This window comes from the organism of the source record quoted next (assembly GCF_019968985.1).
Source record: "MAG: Porospora cf. gigantea B chromosome Unknown PgB_NODE_316_length_22466_cov_118.858, whole genome shotgun sequence".
Taxonomy (NCBI): domain Eukaryota; phylum Apicomplexa; class Conoidasida; order Eugregarinorida; family Porosporidae; genus Porospora; species Porospora cf. gigantea B.
The window spans coordinates 1-22466 of record NW_027178923.1 but is presented as its reverse complement, the minus strand read 5'-3'; the positions used below and the strand labels follow the sequence as shown (position 1 = coordinate 22466).

At 53.8% G+C, this 22466-nt stretch overlaps 10 protein-coding genes across 21 annotated transcripts; 6 read left to right on the top strand and 4 right to left on the bottom strand.

The window, feature by feature from the left end:
- Window positions 1-162: 162 nt before the first annotated feature.
- On the top strand, window positions 163-1275 carry KVP17_000129 (uncharacterized protein; the record flags this gene model as incomplete). Of its 2 annotated transcripts, none has more annotated exons than XM_068517119.1 (1): window positions 163-1275. In XM_068517119.1, one exon carries the CDS (start codon window positions 163-165, stop codon window positions 1273-1275), a length of 1113 nt encoding a protein of 370 aa, XP_068375458.1. The 2 variants fall into 2 exon arrangements, with proteins under 2 accessions (XP_068375458.1, XP_068375457.1); XM_068517118.1 differs by having other exon boundaries at window positions 277-1275.
- Window positions 1276-1871: 596 nt separating this feature from the next.
- On the top strand, window positions 1872-3539 carry KVP17_000133 (uncharacterized protein; the record flags this gene model as incomplete). The annotated part of the gene is made up of 1 exon (XM_068517177.1): window positions 1872-3539. One exon carries the CDS (start codon window positions 1872-1874, stop codon window positions 3537-3539), a length of 1668 nt encoding a protein of 555 aa, XP_068375465.1.
- Window positions 3540-4134: 595 nt separating this feature from the next.
- KVP17_000130 (uncharacterized protein) lies at window positions 4135-5307 on the bottom strand (the record flags this gene model as incomplete). Its single annotated transcript, XM_068517136.1, has 1 exon — window positions 4135-5307. The coding sequence occupies one exon, from the start codon at window positions 5305-5307 to the stop codon at window positions 4135-4137; it is 1173 nt and encodes a 390-aa protein (XP_068375459.1).
- A 285-nt stretch (window positions 5308-5592) lies between these two features.
- On the top strand, window positions 5593-12612 carry KVP17_000125 (uncharacterized protein; the record flags this gene model as incomplete). Of its 6 annotated transcripts, XM_068517065.1 has the most annotated exons (6): window positions 5593-6541; window positions 6570-6654; window positions 6683-7198; window positions 7227-7778; window positions 7807-10598; window positions 10628-12612. In XM_068517065.1, 6 exons carry the CDS (start codon window positions 5593-5595, stop codon window positions 12610-12612), a joined length of 6879 nt encoding a protein of 2292 aa, XP_068375446.1. The 6 variants fall into 6 exon arrangements, with proteins under 6 accessions (XP_068375446.1, XP_068375449.1, XP_068375447.1 ...); XM_068517068.1 differs by lacking the exons at window positions 6683-7198; window positions 7227-7778; window positions 7807-10598; window positions 10628-12612 and having other exon boundaries at window positions 5593-6627; XM_068517066.1 differs by lacking the exons at window positions 5593-6541; window positions 6570-6654; window positions 7227-7778; window positions 7807-10598; window positions 10628-12612 and having other exon boundaries at window positions 6846-7202.
- A 66-nt stretch (window positions 12613-12678) lies between these two features.
- Window positions 12679-13203, bottom strand: KVP17_000126 (uncharacterized protein; the record flags this gene model as incomplete). Its single annotated transcript, XM_068517071.1, has 1 exon — window positions 12679-13203. One exon carries the CDS (start codon window positions 13201-13203, stop codon window positions 12679-12681), a length of 525 nt encoding a protein of 174 aa, XP_068375452.1.
- A 256-nt stretch (window positions 13204-13459) lies between these two features.
- KVP17_000128 (uncharacterized protein) lies at window positions 13460-15443 on the top strand (the record flags this gene model as incomplete). 2 transcript variants are annotated; one of them, XM_068517103.1, is made up of 2 exons in its annotated part: window positions 13460-13614; window positions 13643-15443. In XM_068517103.1, 2 exons carry the CDS (start codon window positions 13460-13462, stop codon window positions 15441-15443), a joined length of 1956 nt encoding a protein of 651 aa, XP_068375455.1. The 2 variants fall into 2 exon arrangements, with proteins under 2 accessions (XP_068375455.1, XP_068375456.1); XM_068517104.1 differs by lacking the exon at window positions 13460-13614 and having other exon boundaries at window positions 13704-15443.
- A 116-nt stretch (window positions 15444-15559) lies between these two features.
- On the top strand, window positions 15560-16948 carry KVP17_000134 (uncharacterized protein; the record flags this gene model as incomplete). The annotated part of the gene is made up of 1 exon (XM_068517186.1): window positions 15560-16948. One exon carries the CDS (start codon window positions 15560-15562, stop codon window positions 16946-16948), a length of 1389 nt encoding a protein of 462 aa, XP_068375466.1.
- A 544-nt stretch (window positions 16949-17492) lies between these two features.
- Window positions 17493-18527, top strand: KVP17_000131 (uncharacterized protein; the record flags this gene model as incomplete). Of its 3 annotated transcripts, XM_068517142.1 has the most annotated exons (3): window positions 17493-18109; window positions 18138-18251; window positions 18278-18527. In XM_068517142.1, 3 exons carry the CDS (start codon window positions 17493-17495, stop codon window positions 18525-18527), a joined length of 981 nt encoding a protein of 326 aa, XP_068375460.1. The 3 variants fall into 3 exon arrangements, with proteins under 3 accessions (XP_068375460.1, XP_068375462.1, XP_068375461.1); XM_068517144.1 differs by lacking the exons at window positions 18138-18251; window positions 18278-18527 and having other exon boundaries at window positions 17547-18113; XM_068517143.1 differs by lacking the exons at window positions 17493-18109; window positions 18138-18251 and having other exon boundaries at window positions 18345-18527.
- A 54-nt stretch (window positions 18528-18581) lies between these two features.
- On the bottom strand, window positions 18582-20319 carry KVP17_000127 (uncharacterized protein; the record flags this gene model as incomplete). Of its 2 annotated transcripts, none has more annotated exons than XM_068517082.1 (2): window positions 18582-19278; window positions 19307-20319. In XM_068517082.1, 2 exons carry the CDS (start codon window positions 20317-20319, stop codon window positions 18582-18584), a joined length of 1710 nt encoding a protein of 569 aa, XP_068375453.1. The 2 variants fall into 2 exon arrangements, with proteins under 2 accessions (XP_068375453.1, XP_068375454.1); XM_068517083.1 differs by having other exon boundaries at window positions 19307-20286.
- A 1-nt stretch (window position 20320) lies between these two features.
- Window positions 20321-21247, bottom strand: KVP17_000132 (uncharacterized protein; the record flags this gene model as incomplete). Of its 2 annotated transcripts, XM_068517163.1 has the most annotated exons (2): window positions 20321-20944; window positions 21030-21247. In XM_068517163.1, coding segments are annotated over 2 exons (842 nt in total), but the record flags the coding sequence as incomplete, so codon positions are not given. The 2 variants fall into 2 exon arrangements, with proteins under 2 accessions (XP_068375464.1, XP_068375463.1); XM_068517162.1 differs by lacking the exon at window positions 21030-21247 and having other exon boundaries at window positions 20321-20893.
- Window positions 21248-22466: the final 1219 nt, after the last annotated feature.

Genomic DNA, 22466 nt, shown 5'->3' with positions numbered 1-22466 from the left:
CCGGCCTGGTCGGCATCCCAAAGAATGAAGACGGCGAGGACGAGTTAGATCTCGTCTAGTGTTCATGATTTCCGCGTAAGGCTCCTTCTTGACGACAACACATCGAATACATGTCACCTGACGTCAGATTTGTACCGCTTGATTGTTTAGCCATTTAGGGATATGACCAGATTCGATGACTTGCCAACCGACTTTCTCCACTCTGTTCTGCTATTTTTCCGGGCAGGCAGCTCTCCAGCGGAATCAGGAGAGACTTGTTGCCTGATTAAAGCGAAGATGCTGCGCCTAAACAAGAAGGCGGCGGAGCGGGTTAAAGCTCTTCCGTGTTACCGGTTTATGCGCGTTGAGGCACATGGACTGCTGAACGAGTCCCAAAAACGAAGATGCCGGTCATTCACGGTAGACGACCACTCACAGCGGTTATTTAATCAGATGCTGGTCAGACAAGAGGTCAACGTGGTCAACCTCATGTTCTTCGGCAACTTTCAGTGGATTCGGTTCCAACCCTTGATAGCGACGAACAGCTCTGTGAGGTTCCTGTCCGTCCTGTCGTTTGACGAGCCTTTGCAGTCTGGCTGGCTGCCTCCGAGTCTCGAAACCCTGCACGCGCTCGAATATGGATACGAGCTACTGCAGGGGGTTTTACCCCTAGGCTTAAAACGCCTACATATCTGCCGTTTCAACTATGAGTTGGTGGAAGGGAGCCTCCCGGCATCATTGGAATATCTTCGACTTGATTCCTACACTAAAGCTTTAAAACCTGATGTATTGCCCAAGGGGCTGAAGAGGCTCGATTTGCCAGTGCATCGGCGGCACCTCTTCTCCCGTACCTTGGACGAATCCTCCGAGTACGGTCTAGACGAAGCTTTAGTCTATCGAGAGTACGATCCGTTCGCGTTGGAGGACAACTACGACCTCCCTATGTATGGTGGTGACGATGACTACAGACCCGCGTACACAGACTACATCGACAACTCTTACTTCAGTGATGAAGAACCGTCCTACTTCAGTGACGGAGACTTCGACACTCTCCGCAATGAGACGATCTCAGCGGACTACTACAGCGGCTCAGCGCCCTCAACAATCTACAGCGGCACCATACCCTCGCCCTCAACAATCACCAGCTACGAGTACAGCGGTTCTGCGTCCTCACCAATCCACAGCGGTTCTGCGTCCTCATCAATCCATAGCGGCACCATACCCTCGTCAATCGGCTCAGTTAGCTACGACGACTACATCGGCGCTACTGAAACTCGAGGTTCGTTGAGCTCTTAGCCAAGTACATTTAACGGTTTATGAAAACTTCCAGGGTAGAACATGTAAGCGGGGCCTAGTGCCGGAGATTACGCTCCGGTGTAATTCCCCGCTGCTCTGTTGCGGTTCAGCTCAGCTGGCAAAAGCCCGCACTGGATCCCCGCCAAAATTGTCCGTGGAAAGTTCAACCCAACCTTCGCCAGGTCATTTGCTCCACAAAGTGTAGCGCGGTACTAATGACCTCCTCGCGGCGATCAACTTGACTCGCGCATAAACAATAGTTCAAGGAATCGCAGTCTCCCTGCGTCGCACTCACAGCGAGCGCGTAGTAAAGAGACACCAGTATAGCGACTACTCTAAGAGCACTGAAAGCCGAGCTCCTTGGTAAGCCGCCCAAAAACCACCGATGAAGCAATATGAGAATTACTTGCAATGGCTTCCTCCAATGTGGGGTGGTATTGGGGTGGTGTTTGAGCCTTGAGAGAGTTCTAGGAACACTAAGACAGGCGACTCAGCGCGTGTAGCTTATCCCGACAACGTCCTTCTGGCAATCACAACCCACAGATCATGACTCTTTCCCCCATATTTATTGCTATTAGCAATCCGTGTGAGTGAGCATGACTGTAACCTTATACCTTACGAAGAAGCTGTGCACCTTGGAGGAAGGGCTCGCAGGCGCCGACACAGTGGCGGTGAAGGGTGACCGTATCGTCGCCGTGGGGAAACTGGCCGACTTGCAGCGGCTGTTCCGGGATGCGCACGTAGACCGCTCGTTTTCTGAGAAGTTCGTGTATCCAGGATTCATCGACCCTAATCTCCATCTGTGGCTCTTCCAACTGTGCCTCATTTGTGAGGTTGTCTCTCCTGACGTGTGGTCCTTCCCCTGGTCTCACAACCCCTCCTGTCTGACCTCTGAGGACTTTGAAACCCGAGTGAAAGGCATCGTAGCGGCCCACGAAGCTGGTCGGGACGTAGACGATTACATCATGGTTTGGGGCTATCACCGCGACTGGCACGGCTGTCTCACGAAGGAGAAGCTGAATGCTTGGAGTCCTAACAAGCCACTGTGCATCTGGCAGCGGTCTATGCACGAGGCGGTGTTGAACGATGCGATGATGAAGCGCCTCAACCTGACCCGTGAGGCCTACGCCGGAACCCCTGCCCACGATGACACCAAGTCCTGGAACAGTCAACACTTCGTCGACGAGGTCTTATTCGCAATGCTTCCGAGACTATTGACGCTCTTCACCAACTCGAAGAAACATGCGTCGGCTTTTAAGAAGATCAAGGAGCTGCTGCTCGATGGAGGAGTCACGATGTGCTGTGATCAGGGCATTCAGCTTTTCGGCGACGCGCTTACTGCATTTAATGAGGGGGTCGTCGATGCGAAGCTGGCCTGCGACCTGTTCATGGTTCCTGAGTGCAACATTATGTGGAAGATAAAGGGACGCGACGCATTCGATGTTATCGACTCCATGGTCAAGAACCAGAACAATGCCGCCCAGGGCTACAAGATGCTTCCTAAACAGGTGAAGCTCTACTCTGACGGTTCCGCCTTCCCTCAGAAGATGATGCTGAAGCAGAAGTACACTGACGGTGGTCAAGGAGAGTGGCTTATGACGCCGGAGAATTTCAAAAGGTGCACGGAACTATTCTGGGAGAACGACTACCAGATCCATGCTCACTGCCATGGTGACTTGGGCTGTGAAGTTGTCATTCACACCCTTAAGGGCTGCATGGAGGACAGACCCCGGAGTGACCACCGTTTCTGCGTGCACCATCTCTGCGTGATTAAGGACACTCAGCCTCAGAAGCTCCGAAACTTTGGGGCGGTGGCGTCAACCAATCCGAACTACGTCCATGTGTTGGGAGACAAGTACAGTGATGTCGGAGTCGGCTCTGAAAGGGCTCACCTGATCACTAGAAACCGCACATACGAGGAGCTGGGAATGAAGTGCTCGTACCACTCTGGCGCCCCAGTGGCCCCAACCAAACCCCTTCATCTGATGTGGGCTGCCGTAACCAGAACTGGCATGGAAAGCGGTCGCAGTCTTGGGCCTTCGGAGTGCGTCAGAACTGTTGATGCTCTGAAAGCGGTGACCATCAACGCCGCCTACACGATTCAGTGCGAGAAGGACTACGGTTCAATTAACTCTGGGAAGTTCGCCAACCTCACCGTGCTTGATGAAGATCTTTTCGACGTCAACCCTATGCGTATCAAGGATCTCCATGTGCACGCGATACTCCACAAGGGTATCATGCACCTTACTCCTAAATCGAGGTAAATTTCAACGTAATTGTGCTTCTGCTTCATGAGTAATTATCCCGACACCAAGCAGACAGCCAATATAGTGGTGTTTCGTATACGAGTCGACGTAAAATTTGAACGAGATTATCCCAACACCAAGCAGACAGCAACTAGGCATTTATGATAACCGCGTCCAGGAAGGCGAATTTACGATATGTGAGAGGACAATACATTGCAGCAGAGAGAATACACCACAAAAGCTTCACTGCTCCAATGATTCGGCCCGATAGAAAGCTCTGAGCGACTCCTGTTGAACCAGCTCAATTCTCTTCACAAGCGCTACGTGATGAGTATCACGAAACTTGTCAGTTCCCACCCCTGCAGTGATAGACTCCGCCAGACTATCGAGTTCCCTGGGTTCGTCGTAGAGGCGCAGCTCACCTAAGTCTGGCTTGCTGCACTTCCCAGAGGGCGTCGCAGTCAGTCATTATTAGTGCTCAATTCCTGCTTGCTTTGAGATTGGTTGTGGGGTGCCGCCAAAACAGAAACCGAGTTATCAGCCTCACAGTAAGTCGATGATAGACCAGCACATTTCTTCAAAGTTGGGTGAGACCTTGAATAACCACTTGTCGCTACAAGGATCGAGCACGCAACTCCTCCAGCAACCGAGAGACTGACAGCAGGTAGTCCTCTCCGAGCAACACATGTCTGCGAGCAAGGTACTGCTGCACCAGCCTGTTCACAGATGAGACTTTGTTCTCGAGGGCCCTGCGGCCCCCTTTGCACACAGATTCAAGCTGTGCGTCCTGAAGTGCCACAGGAGCAAACGTCAAGTCCGAAAACGTGACCCTTACGAACGCGGTGCCGGTGGCCTTTCCACATTTTTGGCGGGCTGCCGCCAGTTGTCCGTCTTGTAGCCTGCACACTGCAGTTTCATCAGCCGCCCGGAGCTCTCCCGTTTGGAGCTCCAGCGCCAGTCGAGCCGATTGGAGGTCCGGCACACCAGACCCGGAGGGGTCGTCCACGAACCACTCGCTAAGCTCGGGGGTGCGCCAGAGAAGGCAGATAGGTGAACAACCCGGAAGGTGGAAGGACTCCGCGTGAACAAACAGCATTCCATCGGGTGTGTACTGCAAAAGCTCGGGGTCACGATGTGGTGCCTGCGCCAGACCTACCAACTGCTCTACGACAGCCGAGGTCGTGAACTGGTAGGTGACCATGGTCACGTGGTCAGTGGGATGGTCCAGGCGGAAATCCTCGACTCGGCCCCCAAGGAACACCAGTCTGTGCTCCGCAGGCATGTCCAGAATGACGACGCCCTTCCACGCCAACGCGTCCAAGACCAACACCTCTGCGTCTGCCATCACACACACCAGTACAGTCCCATGGGGTAGCTGTGTGCGGAAACGCCGGACAATCCGCCCGTCCGACTTCCTCAGAGTCGCAAGCTTTCCGTGAACCAGCAGATGACACACGTGGCCCGCTGGGCGTAGACAGCACAGATAGCGGTTCATGTCCTCCGGAAAGTCCACGAGAGTCTCAGGAATCTGGAAGAACGACGCCACACTCGGGGGGCCCTCTGACGCCTCGCCATATACTGGAATAGTTTGATAGAAGCTCAGCGCCTCGGTGGCCTTGGAGTAGGAGGGTTTGACCTGTGGCTCGCCCAAGGACCCGAGTAACTCAGACCTCAGGCTCTGCACCACTCGAAGCTGGTCTTGCTTCTGCGCTTCCAAATAGAATCGTCGTCGTCCGGAATCGTCCACCTTCTTGGGAGTCAGTCGTTTCTGCAACCTGGCATGCATTGGCTGATTTTTCTCTCTGAATGACTCGTAGACTGTGCACTGCGGAGGAGTTTAATGAGCCCAAAATTATTCAAGCGCAGGGTGCAGGGCGCCGATGCTCTAAAGGTTTGAAACGTGCACTATGTGGATCACTCACTACGTCCAGCGGAGAGCGTCTTTGATGGCCTCAATGCTGTGAATACTACTCAATTCAGCGCAAGGAGTAAGATTAACTGCCGAGTTTACCCTCTTGGCCAAGAGTCAAAATGTGGGCTTCACAACACCATATTTTCACAAAAAGCTAGAATGTCTCTCGGACAGACGAATCACGTCATAGAGGGGCCCACGGTGCAGTACACGCCACAATTGCTGCTGAGTAGGCGTGAGGATGCTTTGGGCGCATCATTCCTGGTGCTCTGGCAGGAAACCAAGGGCCAGACAAAAGAACGAAACGCTACACATGAGATATGGATGACCAAGGAGGAGCTGGAAACTCTCTGTCCAACACTGCTACACACCTCGGCATTAACGAGCGCTGAAGGCCTAGACGACATCACGTCGGGGTTACTAGCTGACGTTCGGCGGTTGGTTGTACGGCTTCGTGGCCTGGAACTGGGACCGAGATCCATTACAACGCTTCAGGTTTTGCTCATGTATGGCAAGATGTCACAGCTGATTCATGTGTTCCAAGAGAAATCCACGCTCGATTTCCTCTTCGCGCTCGTAGAGCATCATAACGCCGAGGTCAAGCAACTCGGCTTGGAGATTCTGCAGGCGGTATCTGATAAGCACCCGTTGCTCCATGCCGAGATCATGCTGAAGTTGATGAGGAGACTTTGTGCTGTCGGCAGCATCCCTTCTTTCGAGGATAGGATGTTCGTCTTCAAGATGCTAGAGGAGCAAACCCCGTCCGACAAGGACAACGAGAAGGCTGAGAAAGAGAAGACCACCATTGACACTGAACGACTGTACGAGCTCTTTCGAGAGGTTCTGGAGGCTATGAGCATCATTGACAGCTTCGACCCAGTAAACCCGGATCCTAAGCATTGCCTGTTGCTGGGGAGGATGTGCAAGAACATCTACGTCGAAAGGGGCCAGAAGGAGCTTTGCGCCATGAACGACACGTCGTTGGTGACTTTCCCGTTGCCTGTCTGCAGGTGGCCAGCTCTAGGCGCGTCCTCTGTGGCGGATCCCGTGATCGAGACGAGTGAAACGAAGAAGCTAGTGAGTTCGGGGCAAGTTAGATTGAAGGAAGGTGAGTCCGAGAGCGCTAGTGAACCCAGTCCACAACTACTCAGTCCCACCTGGCAGCATTGGTGTCATCGACGAGGCCCAAACTGACAACGTACGAGTCACCTGGGACGATACGTGAGAGAAGGGAGTTCCACGCACTCAGCGGCATTCAGGAGTGGGTGTCTCCGGCATATCTCGACGCTCTGGATGTATGGCAACACTGGGAGGAGCCCTCGAAGAATGCTAGCATTAGAGATGTAAGAGTGACCTACGAGCTGAGTGGATCTCATTCGGAAGGAACTGCAGGGCGCCGGGCACGTGACCTGATGGACCTCGGCGTCATCATCTCTGACATGCCTGATAATCTCTGTCGTCTGGTTGACGTGGCGTTGGAGCCGTTGCTTTGCGGTTGTGGCTTGACGTCGTCCAAGGATCTGCCAGAGGTGCTGCACGCGCTGTCAGACGCCGACATTTGCGACGTGGCGGAGGTCCTTTGGGAACTGCGCAATGAGAAACGCAGTTTCAAAGAGCATTTGGAATGTAGTACGAAGCGGAACGCCTTCTTTTCCGAGTGCCAGCCAGCTCCCAACACAACCACCCCTTCTACGGGCGTAGAGGAAGTCGAAGAGTTCAATTACCCACGACGGAAGCATTTCGCATCCACAGCGGCCTACGCGAAGTGAGTTGCGGAAAGGCTCCATATGCAGAGCGAATCGCCAGAAGGTGAAGGAAGGTGATTTTGTCCGTGTTCTGGACGGACAGCACACCTTGAAGACTGGCGATATCGGCGTTATCCAGAATGTCTACAACCAAGCAAACATCCTAAAAGTCGACTCGCGTGGGGGATATAACAACATGGCACGCGGGGCGGAGGCCTATGAGTTCCACGCGTTCGAAATTGTATGTACGCGTGCGAAGAGAGATTGCTTCGTCTCCTCTGTGATGACATTGTTCTCGGAGTACCACACTCCTCCTCCGCTTCGCGAACTGGACCTGGAGTTCCTAAACAGTCTCGACCGGAGCAACTCCCGGTTGAGTCACGTCGTTGAGGCCTTGCGGACTGCGGTCGCCAGTGGCGCCGGTGTTAGCGCTGTCTATTCGGCGTTGCGCGTGCTGTGGCTGTCTACACCGACGGTGGACATCACTGGTATCGCGCTCTTTGATGCAGTTGTGAATTTTTTCAACGACTATCCTCTGTTCCTGCAGGACGCTGATGTACTGGTGGCGTTAACTGGGTGGCTCACCGCCCTTGTGAACCAGTGGGATCCTTGTGAAGTACTCACGCAGCAAATCCAACCCTCTCTCACCGTCAATCTGCTTACCATTCGCTCTGCGGATACTCGCTGTATTTAGAGGCTGCAACAAGCACAGCAGTTACCACTCTCTTGTTCGGAGCGTGTCTGTTCTCCTGATTAACATCTTTGGCGGATTTTTCTCTGAAGTGGACGATGTTGGCGCCGTTGCCATGCTAGACGACCAGGCACGACTTGCCAAGGAGCTCTTGAAGCTCGTGTGCGTGCAGCCCCCGCAGCAAATAGATTGCATGAAGTCCACCTTCTGGGACTCCCATGTGCAGCAGCCTCAGTGGGTGAACTTGGTCGAACTGCTGCGTGTCATGCTGGAGTCGGAACTCAGTTTAACCTGCTTCGGATTGTTGCACGTGATTCGGCAGCTGGTGAGCAGCCAGAGGTTGCAAGCTCAAGCTGCTGTCGACGCAGGATTGCTGGGCGTGGCCGCCAAGATTGCCCGAACGAAAGGCAGACCGGCGCTGGTGGCGAACAAGGTCATCAGTGCCGTTCGTTCCTTCGGTTTGGGCGACGAGGAGCAGATGTTTGCGAATGTCGCTCGGTTCCAGGAGCAGCTGGACTACCTCGACAACCTTGTGTGTTGCCTCGGCGACTCTGCGTCCATAATTAGTGATCTTCAAGCGATGGAGAATGCGATCACCTTGTTGACGAACGGTGTTGTGGAACGGCACGCCAGAGTAGAGGATTTCTTGCGTACTTCTAAGTTCCTCTCCACCTTCGAGGACATCCTGCTCAGGCGGTGTGGTAGTGGCGGCCTGGTTAGCGAGACATCGAATTTCACAACGGCACAGTTGATCATAAACATTCTGCTGGTGCTCGTCACCGAGCTCAGCGCTGACACCCGCGCCCAGAACTGGAGAGGCGTCGTTGTTGGGGTGGAGTGCGTCTTGAGCCGGCTGGATCCTGTGACCTCTGACGAGGACGTGGGGTCTTCCACACACGAGCTCATCATCGACATCGCCCGGTTCTTCAACGTGCTCTGCACCTTTGAGCCTGACATCGCTGTTCTGTGCGCCAGTCTATCCGTGAAGACGTATCTCTTCGACAAACTCGGCTCCAACACGCGTAACGAGACGTGTCGCAACCTCTTGGATTCCATCGAGAAGGCCTCGTGCCACGTCTTGTGCGCGCACCGGGTCACAAAGCTATACTGGTCTAACGTGCATCGCGTGCTGCAGAAGGTCTACATGTGCTGCATGCAGGCGGGTTCGGTGCCGCCAATCCCTTTCTTCGACTACCTTTGTTTGTCCGTCTCAGGAGTCGGTGGGAATCCAACATTGGTTGAGGAGGAGGAGAACGGATTGGTGTTAGAGGCGTCGACACAGTGCTTCCCCTACGTGGTGGAGAACCTGCTGACTGATCAGAGCACCTACTGGCAGTCTCAGGGGAGCGCAGGCACCCATTGGATTGCCATATCTACCAAATGTGGGAAGAAGAGAATTAAGGCTGTTACCCTGCACCCCTGGAGCCCGGGCGACTCCTACGTTCCAGAGCGGCTGGTGGTCTATGGCGGGGAGTCCACGAAGATGTGCACACGTGAGCTCGCCTCCGTTCAGCGAGCCGTGTACCATCCTCACAAAGGCTGTAAAATTGATTTCCAGTGGTCTCAGTACCCGTGCATCAAGATCTGTGTGTTGGGGAATGTCAGCAGCGGGTGTGATTGTCAACTGAAGCAGATCGTCGTGGAGACAAGCGCTCTTTCGGATCATCTGGCGATATTGGACCCGAATCTTACCTTCCGCATGACTGCTCGAAGCTTGTTCCACCTGCGCCAGGCGGAAGCCCTGCTCACTGACCAGACATGCTCAGTGGCCCAAGCCCTCCGTTACTTCGTCTCTGCTGTCGATCGTCTACTAGCTGCAGAGCAAAGCGCCCTGCGGAACCTTGAGGTTGTTTGTTATCGTTCCTGCCAGGCCTTGTTGTCGGGTCTATTTTCCAGCGTTGAGAACTATCTGAAAAAGGAAACTGGGGCTGCTTTCTTTCGTCGAGTGTTCTCCCTGTACTTCCATTCGGAGGACATGCCAAACAAAGACCAAGCAGCCTTTGCCGGCTCGCTGGACCGCTTTCTGATTCTTCTCTCCGCCCTCCCGGGGAAATCGACTGTAGGGTCAACGATGAAGGACGTCCTCTACACTGCCATTGATCCTGTTGTCCAGTCCGTCTTTGCTGCGGCGGAGGCGCGGCCAGTCGACCTCCCATCTGGGCTGATGGACCTACTCGGACATGTGGACCGTTTGGCGCGGGTGAACTTCCACCCTGACTTCGCTCGTCTGAAGAAGGCTTTCTTCGACGGCTTCCTCCGGCTTTCCGATTCTGCGTCAATCACTGCTGCGCACACTCTTATGAACACTCTTCATGAGGCTGTGGCCACCCAGCACTTTGCTGAGACCATCATGCACTCCGTCACGACTGTGATATTCTTATCCGAAGGCACCCTGTTTGGCAGCACCTGTATGGGACTGCACAAGGCCTTGATGGCGCACCGACTGTCCTCGAGAGGCCTACTCAGCCTATCAAAATCTGAGCTGTACTTGGATGAGCTACTGAACCGTGGCGATGGTTGCGCTGCCCAGATCCACGCCACATCCAAAGACGTTCAGGACGTCCACAATCACTTCTCGTCGGTCTTTCAAAAGCAGTCGTCTCCCGATTTCGACGTTCTACTCTTAGCTCATGCTTACCAGTTGCCTGTTACTCCATTACCCCTCCCAACGATCTTTCGGGAACGTGTGGCTGCGTGCCTTGAATCGTATTCACCTCACGCCACCGCTTGTAAGTTGCATCTTCCATTTCCAACGCAGATTTCGCTTCTCGGCAACAGAAAGGAAAGCTCCAATGGACAGGGCTCGGCCGTGTTACCGTTGATGTGGTCGGCCAGGACGTGACCATGTCGACGTTACAGGCGTCTGTTCTTATGTTGCTGGATTCCAATGATTGCCCTGCGGTGACTTCAATTCCACACATTGCTGCAGAACTCGAGTGCCCTCTCGTAGTCGTGACATTAGCCGTGGATGGACTATTGGACGTTGGGCTTTTGGAGCGCAGCACTGATGTCGACGAGGAGGTGGTGACTGTCAGCCGCAGGCTCTCGTCGTGGACTGGACCCTCGGAGTTGCCCATTTCTCCAGCACCCCAACTCAACGAACATCGGTCCCTGGCCCATCTCGTCGAGACTCGGAAGGCTGTGCTGGCATCCACCGTGGCGCGCATTGTCAAGTCGGCCGGTACGATTACCGAAGCTTACCTCGTTCACGAAACAATTGAGGCTCTGAAGCCTTGCGGAACAGGAGATGCCTTTCACTTCAGAGTGAAACACCAGGACGTGCAGGTCACCGTTGGCACGCTGGTAGACCGACACACCCTGTTTCGCCATACGAAGGTCCCGTCGGTGCTCTGCTTTGACGAAGGTGCGGCTAGTGGCTTCCTCCAGAACTCTGCAGTCCATCTGGACGCTCCTAAGGTGATCTCCCGTCCTCCAGCGGACCTTCTGCAGTCATTCCTAGCCCATTCGGATCTGAACCTCGTCTCCTGTCGTCTTCCATCTATTGACCGCGACTCCTACCTGGGAACCATCGAAAGCTCAGTTAAAGAACTCAAGGAGGTACTACACGTTTCCGAAGGCGAAGCCTTCCAACAGTGTATAATACACAAGTGGCGACCTGATATACTGGAGGTCTGTCTCGATCAGCCTGTAGAGTACACCGACGACACCTCTACCGGCGAGTGCACCCCTGAGATTCCGGCGAAATCGACACAATGCCACATCTGCTTCGACAGCGACGTCCCGGTGGAGTCCTTAGGCTGCGGGCACACATATTGCGGGTCTTGCTGGTCCTCTTTCTTTGTGTCGAAGATCAGGGAGGGAAAGCTCTTCGCCGTGACGTGCCCACATCACACCTGCGGTACGCGTCCGGATCCGTCCTTCGTCCGTAGTCACCTCGATGAGAGCACTCTCGCCCGTTACGGAACTCTTGTGCTTCGGAACGTCGCTGAGTGCAGGTCCAACCTGACCTTCTGCGCCAACCCCAACGAGTGCGGACACGTCGTCCAGCGAGTTACTGCTGGGTTCGAGTCGCCGTGCTCGGCGTGTGGTTGGAGGTCGTGTTTCTCCTGCAGCTTTCCTCAGGACCACTCGCCCGCCCCGTGTGGCGCTGTTTCCCAGTGGATCGACGACGGCGGCTTCCACTTTGCGATGTCTGACGACCAACTCTCCCTGAACACCATCAAAATGCGCACCAAGCGATGCCCTGAGTGCCAGATTCTTATTCAAAAGAACGAGGGATGTCAGCACATGAGCTGCCCGCGCTGCTCGTACGAGTTCTGCTGGCGATGCCTTGGCACCTGGGACGACCACAACGCCGAGACTTGCACGTCGCCAGCAACCAAGGGCGATTCCGAACGCTCGTTCCAGTCGTGGAGTTTCTCCAAGAAGCAGCTCTTTGGAACCTACCACTGGCTGACAAAATTGGAAGCGTTCGTGCTTCGAGACGAGGTCGTTCACCCGCCATCCATAACACTTCTGCAACTCTTTTTTAGGCAAGGCATTCGCCTTCATCAGCGACTGGGCTACAGCTGCATTGTGAAGAACTCATTTCCTAAGGCCAAATTTCCTGACCTTCTCGACTATTCTGATGCCGTCGTCGCCGTTGCGCGTGGAATTGAGTCGTGGACAAGCACCAAGGGCGCCGAAGCACTGCCGGGGGGTCTGAAGGCTCGCATCATTGCAACGCTCAAGCGCATGCGCTACCTTGACGAAGAGATCAACCGCGAGCGTGCCCTTCTGTGACATTTTTGGTTGGTGGTGCGTTTTATATATGAACTGCATACGGCAGATGCCTCAAAACGAAGACTGCTAAGACAATAGATCAGGGCTTTCCAGTGAAGACTGATGCTGCAGCTTCCGCCTCTCTTTTTGCCTTTGTAATATCTCTTTCTGGTGTTCGGTGACGTTGTACGCTCCAATGCCTTTACCCTCTGCCCCAGTCGGTTCTGGTGGTTGCTCGCCTTCAGCCCATCGCACCTTGTAATCCTTAACGTGATCCACACGGATGAGTCTGCCAAGCAGTGGAAAGCCGTTGAAGTTGTCCACCGCCATCGCAGCTGACCTCGCGTCCTCATATCCAACGAATCCGAAGCCTTTGGAGGCCCCGGATATCGGGTCCCTGCGCAGATTGCAGTCGACAACGTCGCCCCACTGGGAGAAGACGATGACGACATCTCCCTCTGTCATATCGTAGTGCAGCCCGCCAACGTACACATAGGCGGAGTCCTTATAAGGGTAATGCCAAGTGGCCTCGTAAGGAGTGGCGTCTTCAAGAACTCGGCGGTTGAGGCTGTTGATAGCTTCAATGTCAGCGCGAGGCCCATGAAGAACCATTAAAGAGCGATTTTTTTAATTGATGCGCGTATCCTATCGCAGCGCCGATTTCTGGACTTATGGTCTGTTGTCCTCGATACAGACGTTCAAAGTCGTCGATAATCAACAAGACACTGGAGAGGTGTCGTTCCAAGCCAGGAATCACACCCGCACGTTGGAACTGACGGACATTGAAGATTTCTGGGAGAGAATCTACCGAAGTGGCGACGCCGCGGCTTCACGAAAGTCGCCTCCCTCGCTGCCGCCTTCCAAATTCATGGAGATCTACAAATCCGACGAGAGGTGTGGGGGGTCCATGCTAGAGATGAGTTATCACTTCGCGGTTCTGTGCGGGCTTGGCCCCATGCTTGAGCTAGACGTGCAGGCGAGTCGTATTAGATTCCGCGACACACCTGTGCGGTTGACAACCGAGTGGGGCACTTGGGTGGGTGTTAACCAGACTGTTTCCCGTTTGCAATTTGGCCCTGCTGGCGAAGCTGTCCGCGTGGCACTTTGTACACATGTACGACGAGGGGCTCATAGAGCCCGCTCTAAACCCCTCCTTCAATCTGGCTTGGGGCCTAGATACGAGGGACCGGTTGCAGTATCTTCGCGAAATGACTACTGGTAGAAGCATTTGGTGGTTGGAGCAGGGACGGTGGTTAGACTTCGATGGCATCACAGAGTCTCTCACCCACGGGCGGCCGAAGTTGCTGGACATAACCATCAGTGATATGTCATTGCTGCTGCTTCTTCTGCTGTCTCCCGACTCAGACGAAACTGACACGACAACTCGAAACATGGCATCGCTAGTCGTCAAGCTAGCATTGCTGTTGCTCTCTTGCGCAGACATCCCGCAGTGGAGTTTCAGCTACATGCACCACTGCGTTGAGCAGTGCTTCAACTCTATCCGTTGCTGGAAGTTAGGACGAGGGGGTCATCACAGCGAGATAGTCACTCTTGCCTATGAGATGGACCGTAACACCGAGCTGTTTCGTGACGGATGGGAGATGTACTGCAACATGCTGGGTGTCAAGGTGCTCTCGAGGGATCTACCTTTCCAGAACGGTGTGGTAGGTGACGAAGTGTGGCCTCTATTTCTCAACCCTATGAAACTAGTTGGACGAAACTGGTCTGAGGTGTCAGACCAGTTCCCGTTTCTGGGACGTGAGCTCCGATCCGACATCGCCTCCACCCCGAGATTCGAGCTCACTCCAGGGACGCTCACATACGTCCCCACCCCGATGGGACTGCGGCCTGACGTCGTGCAGCTCGCGGACAGCGTCGCTATCTCTGGAAATCGCTCTCTTGCGACGCCCTCAATCTTACTTCCGGTGCCCGTGTTTCGCGCAAGGCAGTTCGAAAAGGCAGATCTCAGATATGGCGAGGATGCTACGCGGCAACTACTGCTGCTCCGGCGCCTGTCTCCTTTGATTAGCGGAATCATGAAGGTCCAAGCAAGCGACGCCGGCCATGAGTTCACCCCCCAGGTTGCCGCAGTGCGCGAGTCGGTGCGCGAGGTCTTGGCGCACGGGCTACGTCGCGGGCTCCGCGTTTGTGATGCGCCGCTGAAACTGAAGAGTCCGATGCTGGGCCGGCTCTTCATCCTAGGTGTCAGCACGGCTTGCTACTGCGTTCACCGCTTTTACAAGAGGGACACGCAGGCTTCAATTACCAAGGTCGTGCAGGCTATTGGAGGGACGTCGTCAGTTGCAGATAGCGCCAAGCAAGAATGGGAGTCAGCATTGGCGCGTACTATTTCTGATGGTATGCGGAGCGTATTGGCTCGGGAAGGCTTCCTACCCACAGCCCCGCATCGTGAACCCAAATGTGAGCCAAGCCGACGCAACTCCGTCCGGCTTACCAGGCTACGTGAGAAACTAGAAAACCAGATTGTGCTGAGGGAGATCAAGAAGCTCGAAACGCTAGACGATGGCGGCGAGTCGAAAGTCGCTACCGAGGTGGCCGTCGAAACGAATGGGAGGCAGCGTAGAGTCGAGAGGAATGGGGCTACGAAGCCGCCTAACAGCAAGCCCAGGAAGCCGATCCAGGAGGCAAGGCCCAGGAGACGCCCAATAATCTGCGTTCTTACTGCGGCCGCCAACATGCCAATCGTAGGAACGTCCAACGACGGCGACGTGGAGCTGCGCGGGCTCCGTCTGCTGGAGTCACAAGCCGCCCTCGTCATAGCCAGTGCATCGACGATCAGACTGCCCAGCTCGTTCTGTGTCGGCGAGGTGGTTGTCAATAGACTGGTGTAATACATGAAGATGGGACATGTCATGAGATTGTCGCAGTCTGTGCTTGCAGCCGTCATGCGTTGCCGGCGGCCGTGATTTATGACGTTTAGAGTTGTTTCCCAGGTAAAGAGTCGAATATGAACCAGCCTCCTCTGCCATGGTTCATACCGGCATCACTGAACGCTGGTACAGAGGGAGAGAGATTAGCAGCCACCCTGGCTCCCTTTGAGGCGGACTTCGAGAAGATGGACGACGACTGCTACGTACACAAAGCATCAGAATCATGGGCACTGAGCCCGGATGGTCGCCTGGTCAACCTGGCCAATGACGAGGTGTGGCTTCCCACACTGCACACATCCCAAGATGGCCTGGAGTTATGCTACATTAACCAAGGCCAGATAAGGGGCAGCGATGACCAAGGAGACACATCAGATTCGGAGTTGGATATTGATCTCGACCGAGACCTCGCAGCCTCCAGTAGTAGTAAATCTGCTGACGACTGGGATTCGGTCACCACAGTCATGCGGCTACCCTTGGGAGTAGTTCTGGGGCTGAATGCCCTTCTTGTGTTCTCGGGCATCTACGGCGGGCACAACGGAGCAGCCGCAGCGACTTACGCCTGCACCCACCTGCCTGCGACGCTGCTAGCTACCTTCCGACAACAGCACGTCAAGACCGGCCGTGCGGAGGATCCACTCAAACGGAAACGCCGGAAGCTGGTTGAAGAGGACTCGAACCCCAGCGTGGACGCGCTCCTGCGGTCATTGCGGATGACCTTCACCATCTTAGACAACAACTGGAAGTCCTTCGCCAAGTCGAAAAAGTTGCAGGGAGGCGCGTCTGTGAGCTGTGCATTTCTATTCGGTCCCTGTGACGACGGAGGGTTGAGGATAATATGTGCACATGTGGGAGACTCAGCTGCATTGCTGGTGTCGCAGACGGGTTGGAAGCCACTCACACAGCAGCATTCCGCCGCCAACAAGTCCGAGGTTGCTCGTGTTCTACGGGCGGGAGGTCGTATTGTGGACGGAAGACTCGTTGGCATTGACCGGAGGTCCACACCGTGCACTCGAGCAATCGGACATACCGGTATCTGCGGGATGTCAGCTGAGCCCAGCATCAGCGTCCACGACCTGAACTTTCAAGAAGACGAGTTCATCGTCTTGGCTTCCGGAGGCGTGTGGGCATCCGTCGACTTCGAAACTGCTGTGGAGGTGGTACGTGATGGCCTCGTTGATGATCACGTAGCAGCGCTGGAAAGATTCAGGAACGACTTCGAAGCAGACCACAGGAGGTCACCATCCGACGATGACTGGTTACATGCTGTGCAAACTCTGAGGTTGACTTCCTCGAGGATGGCAGCTGAAAGTCTCAAACGAGAAGCTGTTCGGAAGGGGTCCCAAAGCTCAGCCACAGTCACTGTTGTGTTCTTTGAGTGGATTCGAAGGTATTTTGAGCTTGCGCGCACTCGTATGACTCGATTGCAGGTCTCCGAGGCAGCCAGCGATGACGACATTTTCACATAGGAGCATGATTGATGTTTCCGAAAATAACATTAAAGCACAAATGGGTATCCTATTCAAGTGGTGTTGTTCCAGAAAACAACATGTTCGTCCAAGTAGACGTCCAAAGAGCTGCATATCATCTCCGGAGTCGTCGCGTAAACTGAAGGATTTTAAGGTGCGTTTCTCACCTAGCGTCGAGTCGTCCTGCCTGGCACGCAGCCCGCCATCTCAGCCGGACCAACAACTCAACGTGTACACCTACGTCGACTGCCTAGTCCGGTCGTCACAGAATTGCGGGCGCAGTTACTCTTTCAACCTGCGCCGAGGGGCGTCGATGTGATTCAGTTCTTGCCCGTTTTATTGTCAAGGCTGGTGCGGCTGTAAGTATCTAGAGCTCCTGTTTGAAATCCGCGCACTCAGCCCTGTTTTATGGTATCCCTGTCTTGCAAGCTTCCGAAGTCGTCGAGATGGAAGGTAACAAGACGTGTTCAAATATATGTCTTCAATACTATTTAAACCGTCCTTCGCTGAAGTTTAGGTTCGCAAACCAACAATTTCGCGTAGAATGGCTGACCAAACTTGGTCATTGATAGATAGTGACCCCGTCGTCTTCTCCACCATGATTCGAGAGCTCGGCGTCAGAGACGTCGACGTCGAGGAGCTGTATTCCTTGGACGATGATGGCTGGCAGCAACTTCGGCGCTGTGTCGATGACGTGTATGGCTTCATATTTCTCGTCAAAATTCCGAGGGCGGCACCGGAGGACCCCAGGCCGGTGCTTGACCTACCTAGCGTATTCTTTGCCAAGCAGGTCGTTCATAACGCTTGCGCATCGCAGGCGCTCCTGTCAGTCCTCTTGAATGCGGAGCAGGTCGACCTGGGCCCCACCCTCTCTGATTTCAAGGCATTTGCGATTGCATGTGACCCGGAGACGCGCGGTCTGTGTATTGGCAACTCCGATGAGATACGTCAAGTCCATAATTCGTTTGCATCCAAGACCGGCGTGACGTTTGAAGGAGAAGCGCCAGACGACGAAGCATTTCATTTCGTGGCGTACGTTCCAGCTGCTGACGGCGTTGTCGAACTAGACGGACTGTCCCGAGGACCTATCCTATGTGGGAAGACAAACGGTGGAGACTGGGCCTCCTTGGCTATGACGGCTATGCGAGAAAAGGTCGAACTGTGAGGCACATGAGCCCCAATCACGCAGTGTGCGTACTGCGTTGTCGAACCCGGAAGAATGTCGCTTCACGTTGCTGATGGTGGCACGTGACGAGTGGTCGCTGTGCCAGAAGAAGGAGGAAAAATTGCTAAAGGACTTAGAGTGGGCCGTTGTACAGCCTCACACAGACTCGCCAAGCTGTTGCAGAGCGGGACAGACCTGGAGGCGGACCTTGTATGGTCTAGCGCGGATCCCATGCAGCGGGCCGTGGTGATGTCGTTCCCGGACCTGGAAGAGTTCAATGCCCAGGTCGCCGCCGAGCTCGCTTTGACTCGCGAGCAGTTGACGGCTCTGGAGGGGGAGCGTCAAGCGCAGGCGCGAACCGTCGCGCGGAAACGGCATGACTGGATGCCTTTCAGCACTGAAATGTTAAAGTGAGCTACAGCGGATTACTGTCACAGACAAATGGCCAAGACGGGTCTCCTACGCAACTTAACGCGGGTTTGACATCCTGGTGGAGCGACGTTTAAGGAAGGAGGACGGCGGAAGATTGCCATCTGTTGTGTGGTCTGCGTTTTGATACGAAGACGCGGAGCCGGTCGTAGTGGAGGGTACCAGACACTGTCGTACAGATAGCCGATGGGGCTCTGCTGAAAGGCGCTTGGTGGGCTTCTTCAACGACTTGCGCGGCTTAGAAACGGGACACGTGTCGCTTTTCTTGTGGTTCGACGCGTCGTCTTCGAGGCGACGGAGATATTCGAGGTAGCCCCTCATCGTTCTTTGGATCAGCCTTCCAGCGTCCTTGTTAAAGGCTCCAAGGGCCACTGAGAAGTCGACGTACGTTTGTAATACTCTTACGAGCGACAGCATGGGCTCTATTTGTGACGCAGCTTGGGTCAGATGCCGACTTGCAATACTTCGATAGCGTTGAATCAGACTACTTACGCTGGACTGGTCGCCGACGTCCCCCACCGTAAGCGCTCCGATCAAAAGGGAGCTAGTGGTCAGTGTGCCTATAAGATCCAGCGTTCCGGCCGCAAATACCGGGGACGTCTGCTCGCAGCTCTGTTCCAACGCCGTCTCATGGAACGCGAAGGAGAAAGCCAGACTTGTACAAATGGTTTGACCTTCAAAGAGGTGCATGTAGGTCTTGGTATCGTGTGTAAAGAGCTGTAGCGGACTAAGGTGTCTGCGTAAAAGGTGGCGATCGCACTCACCTGCAAAGGTAGCGACGGCGCTGGTTGTCCTCGAAGCAAATATGAGTCACCAAGAAGCAGACGTTACTCTTCATTGTTCCGCTGTACCTATCGAAGTCCTCGCTCTCTGGTCTGGTCGGCAGGCCAAGCAGACGAACCAACTCGTCAACAAGGAATGTCGCCCGCTGACGTCTGATGAGGGTGTCCGTGAGCGTAGGGTAGTTGGCAATAGCCTGCTGCAGAAGAGAGCAGTGGGCCGTGATGCCAGCGCAGTCGAGGGAAGAGACCCTGGTCGGCGTCAGCGTCAGCACCTGAGACAGCAGGCTCTGCTGGACAACATCCACCACCGCTCCCGCTTCGTCCACGTCGTCCGCGATACTTGGCCAATGCTCTGCAAAAAGCTGACACAGCAGGGAGACGATAGGAAAGCTGGACCAAGTCTTCAGCTTGTCCATTACGGCTCCTCTAAGCATAAATTCTGATGCACCAGGTTCGCCGTTCAGGAAAGCTAGGGTTAAGAGGAGCACTCGAGTGCAGTCCTCAGAGTGCTTTGGAAAAGGACTTCCATAGAGTGCATTCATCTCTGCAACTGAAGCCTCCAGAGAGGGAATATCTTCTAAAAACGGGAGGGAAGGCGAGCTCAATCCCAACAGAAGGAGGTCTTTAGAGCACCTCTGTGAGTCTATAGCGGCCTGCAAGCCCCACGAAACCACTGCAGGGGCTACATCCTTGACCCGGAGCGGTAAGACTCGACACAGCGGCGCCAGGCATCGAACCAATCGCTTGACCAACTCCGGTGCCGGGCGCACCTGCAAAGCCGCTCTGAAGTCCACGAGTGCCGAGGCGAGCACCTTGTCTTCAGCCAGAGCCCGAACTTCAGGGGTGGACCCCTGAACCAACGTGTGGGCTTCCAGAACCTCGACCAGAAATAGCGCCTCGTGGGCTGGTCGCGCATGTTCCAACGTCGAGCATGTTTCGTAGTCCAGCACTTGCTTTATCATGGCAGGCTCAGTGACGGATACGATATTCTTCATTTCAACGCATTTTGTCAAGAGTGGGCACGATTACAAGTGAACGCTCGCCTTTCTCGCTGAAGCTCTCTGCTTCGAAACTGGCAGATGTGCCCTCTTCGAAACTTGCGGATGCGGCTGGGTTCAGTGGAAGGGTCTGAGTGGGTGTGTGGCAGAGGACGTAGAGCAGAGCCACAAGGGCACAAGCCGCGAGTACAGACACTATGACGATCGTCACGATTATACCGGCGCCGAGGCCATTCGCGCTCGTACCGTTCTGAGCCTGGGACGTTTCCCATACCGCCGGACTTGGTGACAGACCCACATTTGAAGATCCGATGGGCGCCATGTACAATCCGCAGACTACGCCGCAGTTCGACGTTGAGCGGTAGGTTATCCCTGATCCGGTGTCAGAGACGTCCCAACCAATAGCAGATGCCAGTGACACTGGACGTAGCTCAGTGTCCTGCAGTATTCTCCTAACGTCTCTAAGCTGGCGCCCAGTCACAGATCGCACGCCCAAGTACAATCCGCAGAACGCGTGCCCGCCACAGCCGACGAACTGGATGATGGTAACGGTGGGACTGGTGTGTACCATGCGGAAAGCGGATTTGTTCGTGAGGCTCAGCAGCAGCTCCCCGGTCACGGGCTGCACGTAGATCCACCCGTCCTGATCGTTTCCTATGTATGCAAATCTGGAGATATATGAACGAAAAAACTCGCCATCAACTTACTGTGGAAGTTCTGTTGTTGATGTTGTTGATGTTGTTGATGTTGTTGATGTTGTTGATTTTGTTGATGATGTTGAGGACGTTGTTGATGTTGTTGATGTTGTTGATTTTGTTGATGATGTTGAGGACGTTGTTGATGTTGTTGATGTTGTTGATGTTGTTGAGGATGTTGTTGAGGTTGTGGAGGACGTTGATCAGTAGGTTATAAATTATAAAAAATAATAACAGACATATTACCTAGAGGATTTATAAATGTCGGTTTTTTCTTTTAATGAGCAAACGGGGTATATCTCTTTAGTTTCACACCCTCATGTTTCAGGTTTAGCCTCAACAGCAACACAGCTTATTGAATTAATTGGCCAGTCAGAATATTGCGAGTGTGAGGTTATTGCTAGCAATATTGGTAAGCTGTTTGCTCAAAATAACGCCGAAGAAGCCCCCTCTTTAATAATTGCTCAAGCCATTGATGCAAAGCTAACCATAAACATCGATGAAAAGAATATGCTCGTTGAAGCTACCCTTATTACTGCCAAGGGCGGTAAATTGCTTAGCATGGAACAAGCGATTGAAGAGTTCTCACAAGCAGGGGTTGTAAAAGGCATTAGCTCTCATGCATTAGAACAGTTATTGGCGCAACAGTTCGAACAACCCCCAGGAAGCACGCATTGCGCCGAAGTCGCTTTTGGTCGTGCACCTAAAGTGGGTAACGATGCCAAATTTGTGCGCCTTTGCTGCACAGCGCAAGACCGCGTACTTAGCCCGCAAGCTAAAGGCGGTGGTAAAGTCGATATGAGAAACCTAGGTGATATTATTACTGTAAAACCTGGTTGTGAATTAATGCGGCGCATTCCAGCAACATCGGGGGTTGATGGGTTTACTGTGTTTGGTGATGTACTAACTGCAACCCCTGGCAAAGAACATAAATTACAACCTTTTGACGGCACTAAAATTGCGCCTGACAACCCCAACTTATTAATTGCCGACTGTACTGGCGTACCGGTTGCCCTTCCCCGTGGTATGCGTGTTGATGATGTTTTATGCTTTCACAATATTGATCCAAGTACTGGGCATGTTGAATTCGATGGCAGTATTATAGTCAGTGGTGATATAAAAGATGGCATGCGCGTGACCGCCAGCGGCGATATTACTGTTTTAGGCTTTGTTGAATCGGCGCAGCTCAAAAGTGATAGCGCCATCACAATAGTAAAGGGTGCAATTGGCAGAAAGCGAGAAGCCGATGAGCCATTTACCTGTTCTATTTTAGCTAAACGAACCGTTGCGCTTGGTTACTCTCAATACTGTGACATAAAAACGGATCAAAACTTACTAATAGATCGCCAATCATTACATTGTGACTTGAGTGCTGGAAATTTAATTAGGGTGGGCAGCGCAAAAGCTCCTAAAGGGAAAATTATTGGTGGCCATATTCTAGAAGCAATG